Source organism: Nannospalax galili, unplaced genomic scaffold, assembly GCF_000622305.1.
Source record: "Nannospalax galili isolate Female #2095 unplaced genomic scaffold, S.galili_v1.0 scaffold366, whole genome shotgun sequence".
Lineage (NCBI taxonomy): Eukaryota > Metazoa > Chordata > Mammalia > Rodentia > Spalacidae > Nannospalax > Nannospalax galili.
The window spans coordinates 616,432-632,156 of record NW_008355168.1 but is presented as its reverse complement, the minus strand read 5'-3'; the positions used below and the strand labels follow the sequence as shown (position 1 = coordinate 632,156).

Here is a 15,725-nt window from a genome sequence, read left to right as displayed (position 1 = left end):
AGTGGATAATATTTTTGAATATTTGGGCTTTTTCATCCATCCCTGAAACTTGACCTTGATGAATACACTTTCTAGATTACTGTCTCCTCATTTGGAAAGGGAGTAATAACTTCTGCCTGACCTGATAGTGAAAATGCCCTGAAGATGAGGTGATTTGTGGCAGGGAAGATGATAGGAAGAGCTTGGAGGGTTTGGGTTTTGTTGTTTTAAGAATCTTGACAATTTCATGCACATATACAACATTTCTTGATCATATCTACTTTAAATTCCCTTTACCCATTGGACCCCTACGTGTCCTCCCACCTTCATATCCTCCTCTTTTTTTTTTATTACCCACTGAATGTAATTAGTGCACGTGGGTGTGGGGCCATCCACTTGAGAGTGGGCAACCTATCAGTGGCCACAGCCCCAAAGAAAAATGAGTCCCTGTTTCCCAGCAGCCATAATTTGGCAACATCTCCTCAAGGTAGGGGTGAAGCCTCTCTCCCTTATCCATGCTGGAATGGTGATTGGTTTGATTATGTTTGTGCAGATCTTTTGCAGGTAACCATAGCTGCAGTGAGTTCATGAGTGCAATAGCCATATCCTGTCCAGAAGACAGCATTTCACAGCCTTCCTCACCCATCATCTGGCTCGTAAAATCTTTCCAGCCCCTCTTCCATAATGTTCCTTTGGGTGGGTGGTGTTCATCTAATTGTCCCGTTTAGGGCTGACATTCAACAGTCACTCAGTCTCAGCACTTGAGTAGTTGTGAATTTTTTCATTAACCTGTTCATGAACAGTTCTAAATACAAACACACTTTGTAACTGTTCCTGAAATTTTTGAAAAGTAGAAACCAAAGGGGAAGAAGTATAACCACAAAGGAGACAGAGGGGTGTGTCTTATTGAGCTGTGAAGTAACCAAGAATCTTAGTTAAGAGAGATCCTAATGAAAGCAGTAGCCAAGAGCCATTGTTACTGGTTTCCTGGGGTTGATTTCATTACATCACCATCACAAAGAATGTTGAACAAGGACACAGAAGGGCGGGCAGCCAAGCAAGCAGGCTTTCATTGAGAGGTGGATTGACAGCTCCCTGCAGAAGAAAGAGTCTCAAAAAATGGATTGCTCGGAATTAGGATGGGGCCAGTTTGGTTCCCACCTGATGGAAATTAAGCATTGAGTTAGAATGAGCCTAGTTGGCTAATTTAAATATGTATAGGGGCTTCTGATTGGTCAGAAAGAGAGGATAGACAATGAGGGCGGATTCAGAACAAGTTGACCAAAGAGGAGGAAGAACCTAGGAGTGAAAAGAGCAGAGGCTGGTGATGAGTCAGGGCCTTTGTTCCTTTGGCTTGTCACTAATTGCTTCTACTTCTTTGTTCTGAGTTTACTACTGGCTTTACCAGGGAATATAGATACTTTTGTTTTGGGGGCCCTGCAGCCCTGTCTATAAAATGGGGGTGCCTTCCTATGAATCCCTATTACCATCTTGAATTTTGCATAGCAAGATGGCCATGACACATAAATTTCTACTAGCAGATGGTCTGGTATCATATATCTCCTGCCTGCCTCCTACAAGTCTGGATAGCAGTTGTCAAGACAGAAATCAAGTTGTTCTATTCTGATTATTCTTGCAATTACCAGTACAGGGTCCTAGTCAGAATGTGAGACCCTAAAATGATTTAATGACCTGTGTGTATCATGCATATTACATATTGTCTTTCCCATTTTTAGCACTTTCCTAGTTGCAGAACACCAAGTGGAATTCACTTTCCTCCATTTTAGGCATTAGCACCCCCCCCCAGTTAAAAAAAGGCACCAGCAGCTAAGTATCTGAAATACTGAATGAACATGGGTTATATGAGTTCTCTTGCCTTTGACTTTTCTCTGAGTGCATAACTATGTGAACCAGTTTTTCTAGGCAGTGGCATTTGAAAAGGGGGACCCCTTTTTTTTTTTTTTTTTTTTTTTTTTTTTTTTTTTTTTTGCCTTGTAAAGCCGTAACAGAAATCTTACTGATCTTCAGGATCTGCTAGCAGAGTCTGTACCAAATGCCATGAGCTGTGTGCCTTCTGCTGTTTCACTGGCAATGATGGATTTCTTTCCTGCCATATATATAACTGGACACAGTTTGAGAAGATGCCTCATAAAATCTCTTTTCTCAGTATTTACTGATAACATTGCTTAAGAATGTAGTTGTTGCCTACTGTTTCCCCTTTTATCACTTGAGAGTAGGAAAGCCCAGACCTGGCTCTGTTTCCTTCAGCTGTGAGCATTTTAATGAAGATGAGAGCTTGAGGGAAAGCCTCTTGTTTCTGGATCTCTTTTTAGAGTCCTGCTAATGGTAGTAGTATTGAGGCTAAAGTCTGTCGCATACATGATATCCTTTGATCCTAGGTGACTTCGTAGAGTAGGGTTTGAGTTAGCATCTTCACAATACAGAGATTGAGATTCTGAACTTAGAATGAGTTGCTTAAGGAACACACCTAGTGAGTGTTAAACTTGTAAAGTGAACCTGAATTTTTCGCATCTTCAAAGAGCAAGCCTTTGTCCATAATCTTAAGCCAGCCACAAGCCTTTAGTTGTATGTGAAATTGTGAGACTCTCTTCTGTAAAGGTTACTCTCTACTAGGCAGTCCAAACATACATTACTTAAATTCTTTTTCTTGGGCCAGTGAGGTGACTCAGTGGATAAAGCTGCTTACTGTTAAGTTTTACAACTACATTTGATTCCTATAACCCACATAGTAGAAGGAAAGAACTGACCCCCACAAGTTGTCTTCTGACCTCTAAACACATACTTGCCCCACGACTCACACCAACAAATAAATAAGTAATAATTTTTTAAGGTTGTCAAAAATTATTTTTCCCCTTGTAATGGATGTGGTAGGCAGCTTTGCAGGGGGAGGCTGTCGCTGAAGGAAGCTGACTTTGCTGACCAGTTCCTAAGTGCCTAGAAGCAGTGCAAACACCCTGAGCTCTTAGTATCTTGCCTTTTTAGCTCTTTACTGCTAGGAACTTAGTGAGCTCCTGATTTATAAGCAGGGGCCTTTCCTGGGAACAGGGAGAATCCTCTTGAGGAGATGTGCTACTTGGCTGCCATCTCCCTGGTCTCAGGTGACTGATGAGGCATTCATAGGGTAGGGAAGGGGAGTGCTTGTTAATTGAAAGAATATCATTCTTGCTGTTATTTTGCCATTTCCTTCTCAGTGGGCTACCTTGAGAATGGAGAGAGGAGCCAAGGAGAAGAACCATCAGCTTTACAAGCCTTACACCAACGGTAGGATTGACTCTGGAGCCATAACCTAAAAGAGCCTTTGAAATAATGTCCTAAATCCTCTTACGTGTACAGATGTAGTCCATTTATTGCTGCTATAACAAAATACCTGAGGGTGGATATTTTGCAGAGGAAAAAAGTGTGACTCATAATTCTGGTAGATACAAAACTTAGGCAGGCACTGGAGAGATAGATCAGTGGGTAAAATGCTTGCTGTGCAAACATGAGAACCTGTATAAAATCTAGATCCAGCCACAGATCCTTGTAAAATCACAGTGCTGGGGTACAAAGACAGGCAGATTTCTAGAGCACACATGTCAGCCAGTCTAGCTAGTTGGTAAGCCTCAGGTTCAGTGAGACCCTGTCTCAGAAAACAAAACCTGTGTATGTATGTGGTGGAGAGTTACAAAGGCAGACACATGACATTGACCTTTGGCCTCTGCACATGCCCATGTACCTGCACATACATCTTCACATACATATGTATACACAAACATAGCATACACAAAGAAAACCCAGGTAGAATGCCATTGGTGAGGGCTCCCTGGATGTGTCATCATATGGTAGATGGCACCACATGGCAGGAGTGTAAGAGAGAGCAGGAAGGTGGGAGAGGAAAAGAAGGACCTGGCTTACATTTTTTAAAAACAACCTGATGTAAAGAGCTGGGCATGGTAGCACATACTTATGATCTCAGCACTTGGGAAATATGGGAAGGAGGATCAGGAGTTCAAGGCCAGCCACTGTTACTGAAACCTTGACCCCAACCAACAGAAAAACCATGCAAACCTCAATCTAACCATCTGGGAACCCACTTCTACAAACCTTACCCATTTGGAGAACTTCTATGCTGTGCTTCTCTGCACTAGAGCAGCAGTCTCAAGACCCACTTTCTTATAATCTGTCAAAAGTTCTTTTTTGGTGTGTTTTGAGACAGGGTCTTACTGTGTAACCCAGGCTGAACTTGAACTCACAGAGATCTACCTGCTTCTGCCTCTGGTGCTGGTGTACCAGCAGGTCTTTGACAGTTTTATACAAGCGTATAACGAATTTTAGTCCTTTTCATCTCCAATTACCATATCTCATCCCCTCTGCTGAAACCCCCTTTTCCCCCCAACAAGTTTCCCTCCTACTTTCATTATTGTGTGTGTGTGTATGTGTCCGTGTGTGTGTGTGTGTGTGTGTGTGTGTGTGTGTGTGTGTGTAAGTGACCCACTGAGTTTAAATAGGGTTCCCAGCATAAGCACAGATGAGAGGTTATATACCATAATATGGTAGGCTCTACCTCTTAAAGACCCAGCATTTCTGAGTACTGTCATGTTGATGACTATACTGTGCTTAAATCTCTGAAGGGCTTATTTAGCCCATATGCAAACCATGGCACATGCACATGCAGTGAAAAATGTAGTCTGCACACACATGTTCTCATGCAGCATGTTGCTTGAACAAGGGGTATTGTTTTTTGCAGGAATCATTGCAAAAGATCCCACTTCACTGGAAGAAGAAATCAAAGAAATTCGTCAAAGTGGTAGTAATAAGGCTTTGGACAAGACACCAGAGTTTGAGCTCTCTGACATTTTCTACTTTTGCCGGAAAGGAATGGAGACTATTATGGATGACGAGGTGACAAAGAGATTCTCAGCAGAGGAGTTGGAGTCCTGGAATCTGCTGAGCAGAACCAATTATAACTTCCAGTATATAAGCCTCCGGCTTACTATCCTCTGGGGCTTAGGAGTGCTGATTCGATACTGCTTCCTTCTGCCGCTCAGGTAAGCTGGGCCTGCTGAGAGCCACACATGAGCTACTCTGGCTTAGCTTGTGCATGCCCTTCCCACCTCACTCTGCCTTGTTTTCCATTTAGAGAAAAGTACAGCAGGTTCTTATACTGGCTAGTCCATTTGACCCTTGGAAGGGCACCTGGGGACTATCCTTTTAGACTCTTAGGTTCTTTGCATATCAGACAAGAATGGTTGGGCTTCCTAAAGGCCAGGTGCTTTTTGAGAGGGACTGAACACAGGACAGGGAGCATCATGTACGTGGCTCCTCTTCCTTGGGCATGGCCTTCTTTGAAGCTTGCCTCTGGTATAGAACTGATATTAATCTCTGCTTCTCTGCTGTGTGCTATTCTCAGTGTGTTTCGTCAGATGTCGGTGCCTTTCAGTTCTACCGCCCATTGCTTCATAGAGAGGCTTTGCTTCTGCCAGGGTGTTCAGCCAAAGCAAAGTAAGACAGGTGCCAGGTGCAGCAGCTGCCTGATGCTGAAGAGGTAGTATCAGCTGAGCGCTTCCACAGTTCTCTGTCAGTTTGTTTCAGCCCTCTTCTAGTACAAGTGCCTCCTCACAATTCTAGCAGCAGCTCTTGTCTGGGTCTTCATGGTCAAGTCTTAGGGGGGTTTTCGTGATTGCTCCTTTCATTTCCACATGCTCACTGTATGACTAGTTGGTTTGCTGTTTTAACTTGTCTTCCTCTTGCAGGATTGCTCTGGCATTCACAGGAATTAGTCTCTTGGTGGTGGGTACCACTATGGTGGGCTACCTGCCAAATGGGAGGTGAGTGGAGTGTGAATGTCCCATGTGTTGATAGCTTCTTCTGGGCATGGTGACTGGCACTGGAGGCAACCACTGCTTTGGATACCAACCCTACTCGTGGTTAAAGTAACCCTGTAGTCACAGTGGTGTCTACAGTAGCAGCTTTTGTTTTGTGATTGTTACGTGATAGTAGCTGTGTGTACTTCTTGCCATCCAGCCCTTACCATCTTTCCATTTTAAAAGTGTAAAAGGAAGAAGCTGTAAAAGAGCCCTACCTCCAGTGTTAACAGGTTTTTATAGCAGCTCTTTTGTTTTGCTGGATTCAAACCCAGGACCTTTTGTGCTCTGGGCAAGTCCTCTGTTGTTTCGGTACCCCCATCTGCAAGATGTTTAGTTGCCTGGTTTTGCTAGCTCCATAATTGACAAACAATTTGGAGCATAGGTAGATTTTGTCTGTTTTTTGGGTTTTTTTTTAAAGGAAACTTTTTTGGGGCTCACAGACCTCTGTTCTACCAAGGCTGATGAAGAAGTTATGTTCTCACCTTGGACTGCTTCTGGGGGGCCAATGATAGGACTCTAGGAGCCCTCTGACCTACCTCTGCTGGTAGTTACAGGATTATGAATCCTCAGTTACTGACTTAAGTGAATGTCATCAAGTCCTGTTGCATTTCTTTATATGCTGTTTGTATGTGTGGGTATAAAGACGCTGAAACATTGCGTGTTTTACCATGTGCACGGGTCACTCTGTAAGTACTTTGCACACTTTTAAGTGGTTGGAGTCAGCAGTTTGTCGTTTTCCTACACATAACCCCAACTTTCCTGTTGTTGCAGATTTAAGGAGTTCTTGAGTAAACACGTTCACTTAATGTGCTACCGGATCTGTGTTCGAGCCCTGACAGCCATCATTACCTACCACAACAGGTGAGGGAACTTTATACTAACAGAGAAGGAGGCTCTTCTTTAGCGTTCGGTTAGAGCTAGTGACGCTTGTGAAGCAATGTGTCCCAGTGAACTGACTCACATCGTTTTTGTTGCTCTACATACATTTTACATCCAGGAAAAACAGACCAAGAAATGGTGGCATCTGTGTGGCTAACCACACATCTCCCATTGATGTGATTATTTTGGCCAGTGATGGCTACTATGCCATGGTAAGTAGTCTCTTTTTGTGGTTGTCTTGAGTTGTAGACATCTTTAGGCTGGTCAGGGCTAAGAGGCCTCTAGGCCTTCCACAGGCATCTGAAGAGTTCAGAGAGGTGAACATACTTTTTTATATATAGGCCCCAACCTAGATTGTCACCCTTGGGATCGCCTTAGAACTGGATAAGCTGTTCTGAGCAGATTGGTCAAGAGGATGTCTGGGTAGATTATACCTTCAAGGCCCCAGACTGCGGAGGTTACTGAAGTGGGAGGGAGGGAAGCGCTTGAATACTGGAGTAGGGGGCATTTGAGAAAACCCAGGGAGAGGCATTTTATACAGTTACTCAGTTTTATTATTTTTAGGGTTTTCACTTACATGTGTAATTATAATAGTCTCTGGTATACTGGTTAAAAGGAGAAATTTAGGAATCAGTCATCTGAGTCGTGGTTTCTTGATAGTGAGAAACCTACAATTACTGAAACACTAGAGGGTATGAAGCTGGGCTCTGTATTTTGTGGGACCTGGGGCTTTCTCCTCAGAGTCGGGATTTATGTGAGGATGGCTTCACTGCTAATTATTCCTTTGTCTGAATTATTAGGTGGGTCAGGTGCACGGGGGCCTCATGGGTGTGATTCAGAGAGCCATGGTGAAAGCCTGCCCACATGTCTGGTTTGAACGGTCTGAAGTGAAAGATCGCCACCTGGTGGCTAAGAGGTAAATGGGCAAAGTGCTATTAAGCAGAAAAATGTTTTAGGGGTAGTTATCCCTTTACACTGAGCCTATGCAGTTCTCATAACAAAATTTTTCCTGAAATAGAACATATAAAAAGTATGTAAATAAACCTAAGTATTATTTACCAATTAGTTAGGTTTTCATCATAGTCTTCCTAATAAACAGGAACTAAGGTGGGTTTTTTGGGGGGCGGGTGTTCTTGTTTGCTTGCTCGTTTTTGGTGGCCCTGGAATCTTGACTATGTAGGAAAATGTACTATCACTGTGATATACTTACTGCAAGGTCAAAGAACTTTTATTGCTATCTGCAACCTATAAGGTCACTGATCCTTTTATTTATTTTTTGTTCTAAAGACTGACTGAGCATGTACAAGATAAAAGTAAGCTGCCTATCCTCATCTTCCCGGAAGGTACAAAGTGACTTGGGTGTGGGAACCTGGTACGCCTGGGAACCACGCCCCTGAGCCCTTGTTGGGGTATCTGTTTTCTCTGGATGATGTTGGGTCCCCTTTGGATTGTGGGAGAGACTAAAAACTTGGGTAAATTGAGAAGTTAGACTGAGTTTCATAATGTGTACTTCCTCGCTGCAGGGTCCTTTCTGTAATATTGCTGACAACTGCCCTTCCAGCCTCTTGTAGAGTACTCCCTCAGTTCTCCTGAGTGCTCAGTGTCCCTGCCCCACACCTCAGCTGGGATGTGTTAGTCAGGGACAGTAGCCTGATAAACAAGAAAAGGAGGAAGTACTGCCATTTGCCCAACTCTTTAGTGTTCATTTGTGAGTTGGGGTGATGGCAGGCTTATGCTGTTTAGGGATTATTTTTAGTGCTAAAGAAACCCTTGGGTAAAAGATGAGAAAGGAACAGTATTTTCTTGCCTGTATTTCAGGAACCTGCATCAATAACACATCAGTGATGATGTTCAAAAAGGGAAGTTTTGAAATTGGAGCCACTGTTTACCCTGTTGCTATCAAGGTACAACACCTTTGAGACTTCCTAGAATGCATAAGTGGGAATTGGTGTCCCAGTCATGGTTACTTCACCCTCTCTGGTGGCACTGCCAGGGGCTGACCATGTGAGGAAGAGAGTGCTGGTGGGATCCACAGGGAGACGGGTTAGATCAGAAGCTACCAAGTTTCATAAGCTGAGCCTACATGAGCTGGGTGGGTGTCCCTCTCTCTACCTGGTTTTCATAGACCTCACTGGTGTAGGGCACTCGACTTGCACAAGTAGCTTGCTGCTGGCAGTGGTGGAGGGGCTATAAGCTGGATTAATACATTGAGTGGGAACGAGAGAATGGATGGATCCTTGTCACACTGCTGTGCAGCTCCACTACTTTGGGTTACAATGTCATCTCATTCCAACAGTGATGGTGGAATGGATCGTACGAGCTCCTCCACCTCCTGCCCATCAGGAAGGAACTTGTCCTTCTCAGGAACCCCCCTCCCCCCCAAGACTCCCTGGAGGCATGGGATGTATTACGTGAATAGTCATGGGGATTATAATATGCACGATTATAATAGTATGTATTATGTAATATTAATAATTTCTAGTACTTGCTTATATGCTGGGTCAGTCAGTCAGCCTGACTGTTTTTCTTTTTCCTCTTGCTAATACCCTTCTGATGTGGATCTGTATTATTTCTGTAAGAATTTAGACTTGTTATTATTCCAAAAATAAGCTGTTTTTCAGTACTTAAGTCCAAGTTTCAGAGTAGGGTCAGCAGTTGCAAACCCCTGCCTTTTCAAGGATCTGTCTGCAGAGTGTAATGGAGATGTGTGTTGCTTGGTTTTCAGCTTGCCAGCATAGCTTTTGGGTAGGCAGACAACCTTCTACTTAGCTAAGCGGAGTGCAAGTTAGGCTAGAAACTGAGTACTGACTGCAGGCTCATTAATAGACAGACAGGCTTGGGCTGCCTAACTATTAGGTGGAACATAGCTCTTATCCATTGTGGACAAGGAACCATGGGAGAATTAAGACTCCTACAAAGTAAAATACATATAACCTTTCAAATTCTGCTCCACTGACAGTTTTTAGGTTTTTTTTAAAGACTCTATAAGTAACTGAACTTGGATAACCTTAGCAGTGACAAGGCTTTTTATCATATTTCTACTAAAATTAAATTACTATTTGATTTTGAGAAGGTTACTGCTATTTTCTCTAGTGTCTCCCCAGTGTAGAAGAGAATTGGCCCTAAACAAGGAGTTGGTCTCTTGCTCCTAACATAGCCTCTGTTCATGTGCTTATAAAATACAACAGAAAAATCAGTTTTTGCTTTCAAAGAGAGTCTCCCTGTGTTACCCAGGTTGATCATGAACTCCTGGGCACAAAGTCATCTTTTACCTCAGCTTTTTGAGTAGCTGGGATGACAGGTGTACTCCAGCATGTCTGGCTAGGTGCACTTCCTTCGTGGTCATGCACCTTACATTAGTATTAAAGTTTTATTCTCCCTTCTTTTTGGTATTTTAAAGTGCATTCATTCATGAAGGCATATGCAGTTAAATCTAAATTTCTTAAATTCTCTTAAGGCTAAATTTCTTTCTTTCTTTTTTTTTTGGTCTTTTTGAGACAGGGTCTCTCCCTGTATTCCCAGCTGGCCTGGAACTCCCTATGTAAACCAGGCTGGCCTTGAACTCACAGAGATAAGCCTGCTTCTGCCTCCCATGTGCTGGGATTAAAGGCATATGCCACCATACCTAGCTAAGTCTAAATTTCTTAGTCTCTGTGTTTCTATAGTTAGGACCATAATATCAACATAATTGTCTTGTTTTTATTCTGAGATTAAAAACTTAGGCTGGAAAGGCTTAAAAGATTGGACCGTTGGGCCAGGCCTGGTGGTACACGCCTATAGTAGCACCTTAGCTCTGAAGGATAGCTCTTGAAAGTCTCCTTTTATTATTTCTCCATTGTACATTCCGACAGTTGCTTTGTGATTCTGTCTGTCACGGCTGTCCAAGCATTTGGCGGCAGCAGTTCATTCCTTTGGCTCAGCCTGCCTTCTTTCTCAAGGGTCTAGGTCTTCCTGTCACTTCTGATAGAACTTCTCTCACCAGGCTTTCCTGCCACTGAGATTACTATTTGATATTGAAACAATGATTCTGCAGCTGCAGTCACATTTCCCACAAAATGCCACTGAGACAGCCTTTTTCCTCAATTAAAGTCACTGACAAACACAAGTGCCTAATACTCCTACCTTGCTCAGACCTCATGAGACTCTTGGTATGTAGCCATTTGCTGGTGGATGCTGGTGATTTAATTAGTATAGGGTTTTCTGCCCAACTAGATAATTTACTCTATTGGAATTTTACATACGTAGTTGTATTTACAGTTACTTAAATTGCCTCTGACAAAGTTGGTGATTATGTAAGAAGGTTCCTTTGTCAGGAGGTCCATTACATATGTACATGGGTTGATGCCCTGGTATTGAAGCCAGCTCTTGTTAGAGGGGAAAGGATACATGAAATAAGCATAGTAGAACCTCTGTAATTACTGAGCCTAGAAAATGGGTATTTGATAGGACTCCAGTGTGCTCTGTTTCTGAGTACTATAATAACAGATATTTGCCTATGAGTGCAGTGTGAGGCTGCCCGAGGCAGGAACAGTTTATTTGAGTGTGATGACCTGCACAGGAGCTGCAGGCAGCTGGGTCAGAGCCCTTGGCTGTAGAACTGTTTCAGTAGTATTCACGTAGGGCCAGGAGCGGCTCTAACCTACACCTTGCCCCCAAATACTTGTCAGAAGTAGTCATTTATTACATTCAGCCTAGTGTTCTTTTGCAGTATGACCCTCAGTTCGGTGATGCCTTCTGGAACAGTAGCAAGTATGGGATGGTGACATATTTGCTGAGAATGATGACAAGCTGGGCCATTGTCTGTAGCGTTTGGTACCTGCCTCCTATGACCAGAGAGGTAGGTGTTTTCAGTTTTCAGTGCAGTTCTTCATGTGCTGCGGTAACCAGGAGTCTGGCTGAGTGCTTTCATTCATTCTTTGGTACAGAAAGATGAAGATGCCGTGCAATTTGCTAACAGAGTGAAGTCTGCTATTGCCCGGCAGGGAGGACTGGTGGATCTGCTGTGGTAAGTCCAGTGAACATGTACTCCTGAAGCAAAGGCCCCCTCCCTGGCACTGAGAATAAAACCTGGCAGCCCTAGAGAACGGATGGCAAAAATCCTTTCCCCTCGTTTCAACCTTTAAGTACTCCCTTGCCCTTAGGAACATGGAGGTGGAGTCATGGCATTTGTCCAGCCTATCCAGGCTTCTAGATAGTGCTTGCCTCTTAAATGGGCACAATCTGCCTCTGGTCTGGAAACCTCAGAGGGAGAAGCGGAGCGTCCTCTGACTTCCTTAGAAAGGCAGACATCATATTTATCATTATCTTGCTACTTTCTAGTACAGGAGGTAACAAACAGTTTTTGAAGAATTGGTAAGTGTTTTAAGCTTCAAACTATATAGTGTCTTTGCACTGACCACTTGTGCCATTGCAGTATGAAAGAAACCAAAGAGAATACATAAATAAGTGAGCGTGGTCTCTTAGAGGAACCGGTGTCAGGCAGGATGTGAGCGTTTGTCGTTTGTCCCACAGGCCTGAGTTGGCTGCTGTTATCCTGGAGTCTGAGGTCATTACACTTGAGGTGATAGAAGCAAGGGGGTAAATGCTGGTTCACATAGACTTCCCATGCTCCAGGGACTTTTGGAAAGTGAGGGCCAGCTATGCAGGACATTTGACTAAGCAAGCATGGCACACACCTTTAATCCCAGCACTTGGGAGGCAGGGGCAGGTAAATGACCTCTGAGTTTGGGGCCAGCCTGGTTTACCTATGTAGCAAGTGAGACCCTGTCCTAAAAACAAATAAAAAAGAAAGCGTAGACATTCTAATTTTAATCTGAATTCCTTATTCTCAGGTAGGAACATGGTCCCAGATTATGGTCTTTTAAAAGAATCTAAATGTCAGCCAGATGTCGTACATACCTATAATCCCAGCTCCCAAGAGGTGGAGGCAGGAGGATCCTGAGGTAGAGGCCAGCTTCGGATGTGTAATGAATGTATCTTTAAAAGGGGTGGGGGGGGGGATGCTGTAGAGGTGGCTCAGCACTTAAGAGCACTGACTACTCTTGGCAGAGGACTGAGGTTCAATTCCCAGCACTCACATGGTGGCTAACAACTATCTGTAACTCCAGTTCCAGGGGATCTAACGCTCTCTTCTGAACTCCGCAGGCATTGCACGACATGGGTGCACCCACCTACATGCAGGCATTATACTCATACACATAAAATTAAAAAAAAAATATTTTGAAAAATATAAAACAAGGCCAAAAAAGTGTTTACTGAGCACTTACTGTATGCCTGACACTGCTACAGCAACCCTATGGATAGCAAAGTCGCTATTCTCTATAGTTGAGAAATTGAAACTCAGAGAAGTCAAAACATGTATTCCAAAGTAAATTCTGGAGCTGAATTTTTAACCCAGACCTGACAGACTTCTAGAGCTATAGAGTTTAGTCACTAATCATGTCCCCTGCCATTAAAGAGTACAAACCAGAAATTGGGAGTGGGCTTAGGTTTTCATCCAGCATTGAAGGTGGTGATAATTCTGGAGTCTTAGTGAGGAGTGGAGGTACAGCGGGTGGTATTGGGACAATAGAGGAACAAACTCAAGCCTAGAGGATTTGTTTGGGGATACTACAAGAAACTGAGAGGAAGAAGGCTGTACAGTGAGGATACGGAGAGCCCACCAAGAAATTTCTGCTAGTTGGCTTATAGTGCCATCCCTTGAACACAGACAAAATGAGAGCTTGCATTTTCCTGGGGCTGGTAGTCCCTACCATGCACTAAGCTCTGAAATTGATCCCAGCACCACAAACAAAGAAAATAAACCCCCTTTGTATAGCCTCTCTTGTCAGTTCTTGGCATGGATTTGAAGTATCCTGGAACTGAAATTTACAGTAATATTTTACAGATGCAGTGAGGCTCCTTTACTGTGGTGCCAGATTGCCTTTTCATCCTTTGTAAGGTGAAAGTGGGTGCTAAAGATGTGAGCAGGTACATAGTGCCTTGAACACAAGTTGTGAATGCAGACTCAAGTTTGAGCAAGGCTTACAAGGACAAAGTGTGGTATCCAAGAGTGTCCGTGTGTCCTGCTAGACATCCCGTCTGCCACACTTCAGAGCCACCCATGGGGGCTTCTGTGCTGTTCCATTGACTTCTCTCTTTTCAGGGATGGTGGGCTGAAGAGGGAGAAGGTAAAAGACACATTCAAAGAGGAGCAGCAGAAGCTGTATAGCAAGATGATTGTCGGAAACCACGAAGACAGGAGCCGGTCCTGAGTCTGCATCTCGTGCTAGCTGGAGCTACCGCCACCTGATCCTGACACGTGAGCCAGCTGGAGTTGTTGCTATGCAGCCTGTACCACCATCCCTACCACCCATTGCTGCATCCCTCCAGACTCTGAGCCCTCAGGTTGTTCTGGATCCCAGGAGTCCAGTTTCTTCAGAGCTCCGTGACCTGCCTGCTGTCCTGACTGGAATGCTGCTAGGTGGGGCTCCCTAGGACAAGATGTCTTGTTCCTTTATAGTAAACCCATTGGAGGAATGCCATTAAAGCGACTCTACCTGTGTGCTTTGCAGGTTAGCCAGTGAGAAGATGGGCCCCATTCTTCCCCTCTGGGGGGAGGTTGGGTGTTGGTGTATAGTGACATCCACGTGCTGGGGGAAAGTCCGTGGCTTCAGAAGAAAGGCATTGCTGAGGTAGGCATCTGAAAATACCCCCAGCCTTGAAGCTATTAGACTGAGCAAAAAGAAAACTAAACTACCCACAGGGGTATTCATTTCATTCAGTAAATGAAGCTTTAAGTTCTTGGTTCCTGCTTTCGAGGAATTGCCAGAAAGGATAGGAAGGGGCCAGCAAGCTTCCTTGTAAACACCAGGAGTCTCTACGTTCCGACTCCAGTCCTAGCCTAAATTTCCCATGTGACTTGCTGTTTATTTAATGAATGTCTCAGTTTCCCTGTCTGTCACATGGACTTGGCAGAGAAAAGGTAATGATACCTACCTCACAGGGTTGTTGTGGGGATTCAAGTGATAGTGTATGTGAAGGACATGTAATGTTTGGCTGCACAAGGATAGCGTCACAGAATATGGTGAGACGAGGTCAGAGTTCACAACTATTGCCCAGGGTTTTGGACTTGTTTTGTGAATAAATAAAACTGGATATTGAATGAATTTAGGGACCTCCATTCATTCTCTGAGGACTGTTTCTTACCAGTTACAGCTGTCATACTTGAATATAACCCTGGACTGCAGGGTCTCCTTTTGACTTCGGAATGAGGATAGTATTGCTCAGGAGGAGGTAAACTTTCAAACAGTGTGTCTGCACATCTCTGTAGAGTTTCTAACCTAGACACAGGTTTCTCCCCATTTGGGGGTCATGGCAGCTGTGTGTGAAATACTGTGTGGAGGAGGGTGGAAAGAACCTGGGCAGGCAGTCTGGAAGTGAGGACAGTGGGAAACAGCAAGTATTTGGGGGGTGCTGGGAAGGACTGGTGACTGAGGCAGGGAGGAGGGTGGGTATGCTGCTGGTTTCTATGACTAGAGAGGAAATTACAGGCCTGTGAGCCACCATTGTAGTCACTGGGGGCTGATCCATTTGGAGGCTTATCAACGTTAATTTCTTCCAAAGCGATAACCTTCTGATCAGTGTCCCCTTGTTCCTTAATGAATGGCACAGTTATGGCACTTTTTAGGATTTTGTAGGGATCACATCTTCCAGGTCACATGGGATTTAGGTTGTGCTACGAGTGCAGCTTGGCTCCTGAGACTGTAAACTGAGGCCACTATCTGCTTGGGCACTGGGATGTCACTCCCCACTTTGACCTCACATAGCCTTACATTTCTTCTTGCTGCTCCGTTGCCAATAGGAAACACTTACCAGACACTTGGAACTGTAAGAACAGTCTCTTATGCTCTTATGAACTGTTTTACAAAATGTTCAAGAATAAAAAATGTTTCCTCTTGTATAGGATGTTTGTAGTGTTGAAATGCCAACCAGAATGATCTTTTAAAATTGTTCTCTGAG

General features: G+C 44.0%; 1 protein-coding gene across 6 annotated transcripts in view; it reads left to right on the top strand.

Annotated features, from left to right (window-relative positions):
• Gpat4 (glycerol-3-phosphate acyltransferase 4) overlaps window positions 1–15,666 on the top strand; it is a 43,771-nt gene extending 28,105 nt beyond the window's left edge. For 5 of the 6 annotated variants that reach the window (XM_008852304.3, XM_029555662.1, XM_008852305.3 and 2 more), the window contains 11 exons: window positions 3,192–3,261; window positions 4,727–5,027; window positions 5,733–5,807; window positions 6,618–6,707; window positions 6,844–6,937; window positions 7,526–7,641; window positions 8,013–8,068; window positions 8,544–8,629; window positions 11,434–11,562; window positions 11,651–11,730; window positions 13,870–15,666. In XM_008852304.3, coding sequence (XP_008850526.1) covers window positions 3,192–3,261; window positions 4,727–5,027; window positions 5,733–5,807; window positions 6,618–6,707; window positions 6,844–6,937; window positions 7,526–7,641; window positions 8,013–8,068; window positions 8,544–8,629; window positions 11,434–11,562; window positions 11,651–11,730; window positions 13,870–13,978 — 1,206 coding nt within the window. In that variant the 3' untranslated portion in view covers window positions 13,979–15,666. The remainder of the gene's footprint in view (window positions 1–3,191; window positions 3,262–4,726; window positions 5,028–5,732; window positions 5,808–6,617; window positions 6,708–6,843; window positions 6,938–7,525; window positions 7,642–8,012; window positions 8,069–8,543; window positions 8,630–11,433; window positions 11,563–11,650; window positions 11,731–13,869) is intronic. The other variant, XM_029555663.1, reaches the window with a different exon arrangement.
• Window positions 15,667–15,725: the final 59 nt, after the last annotated feature.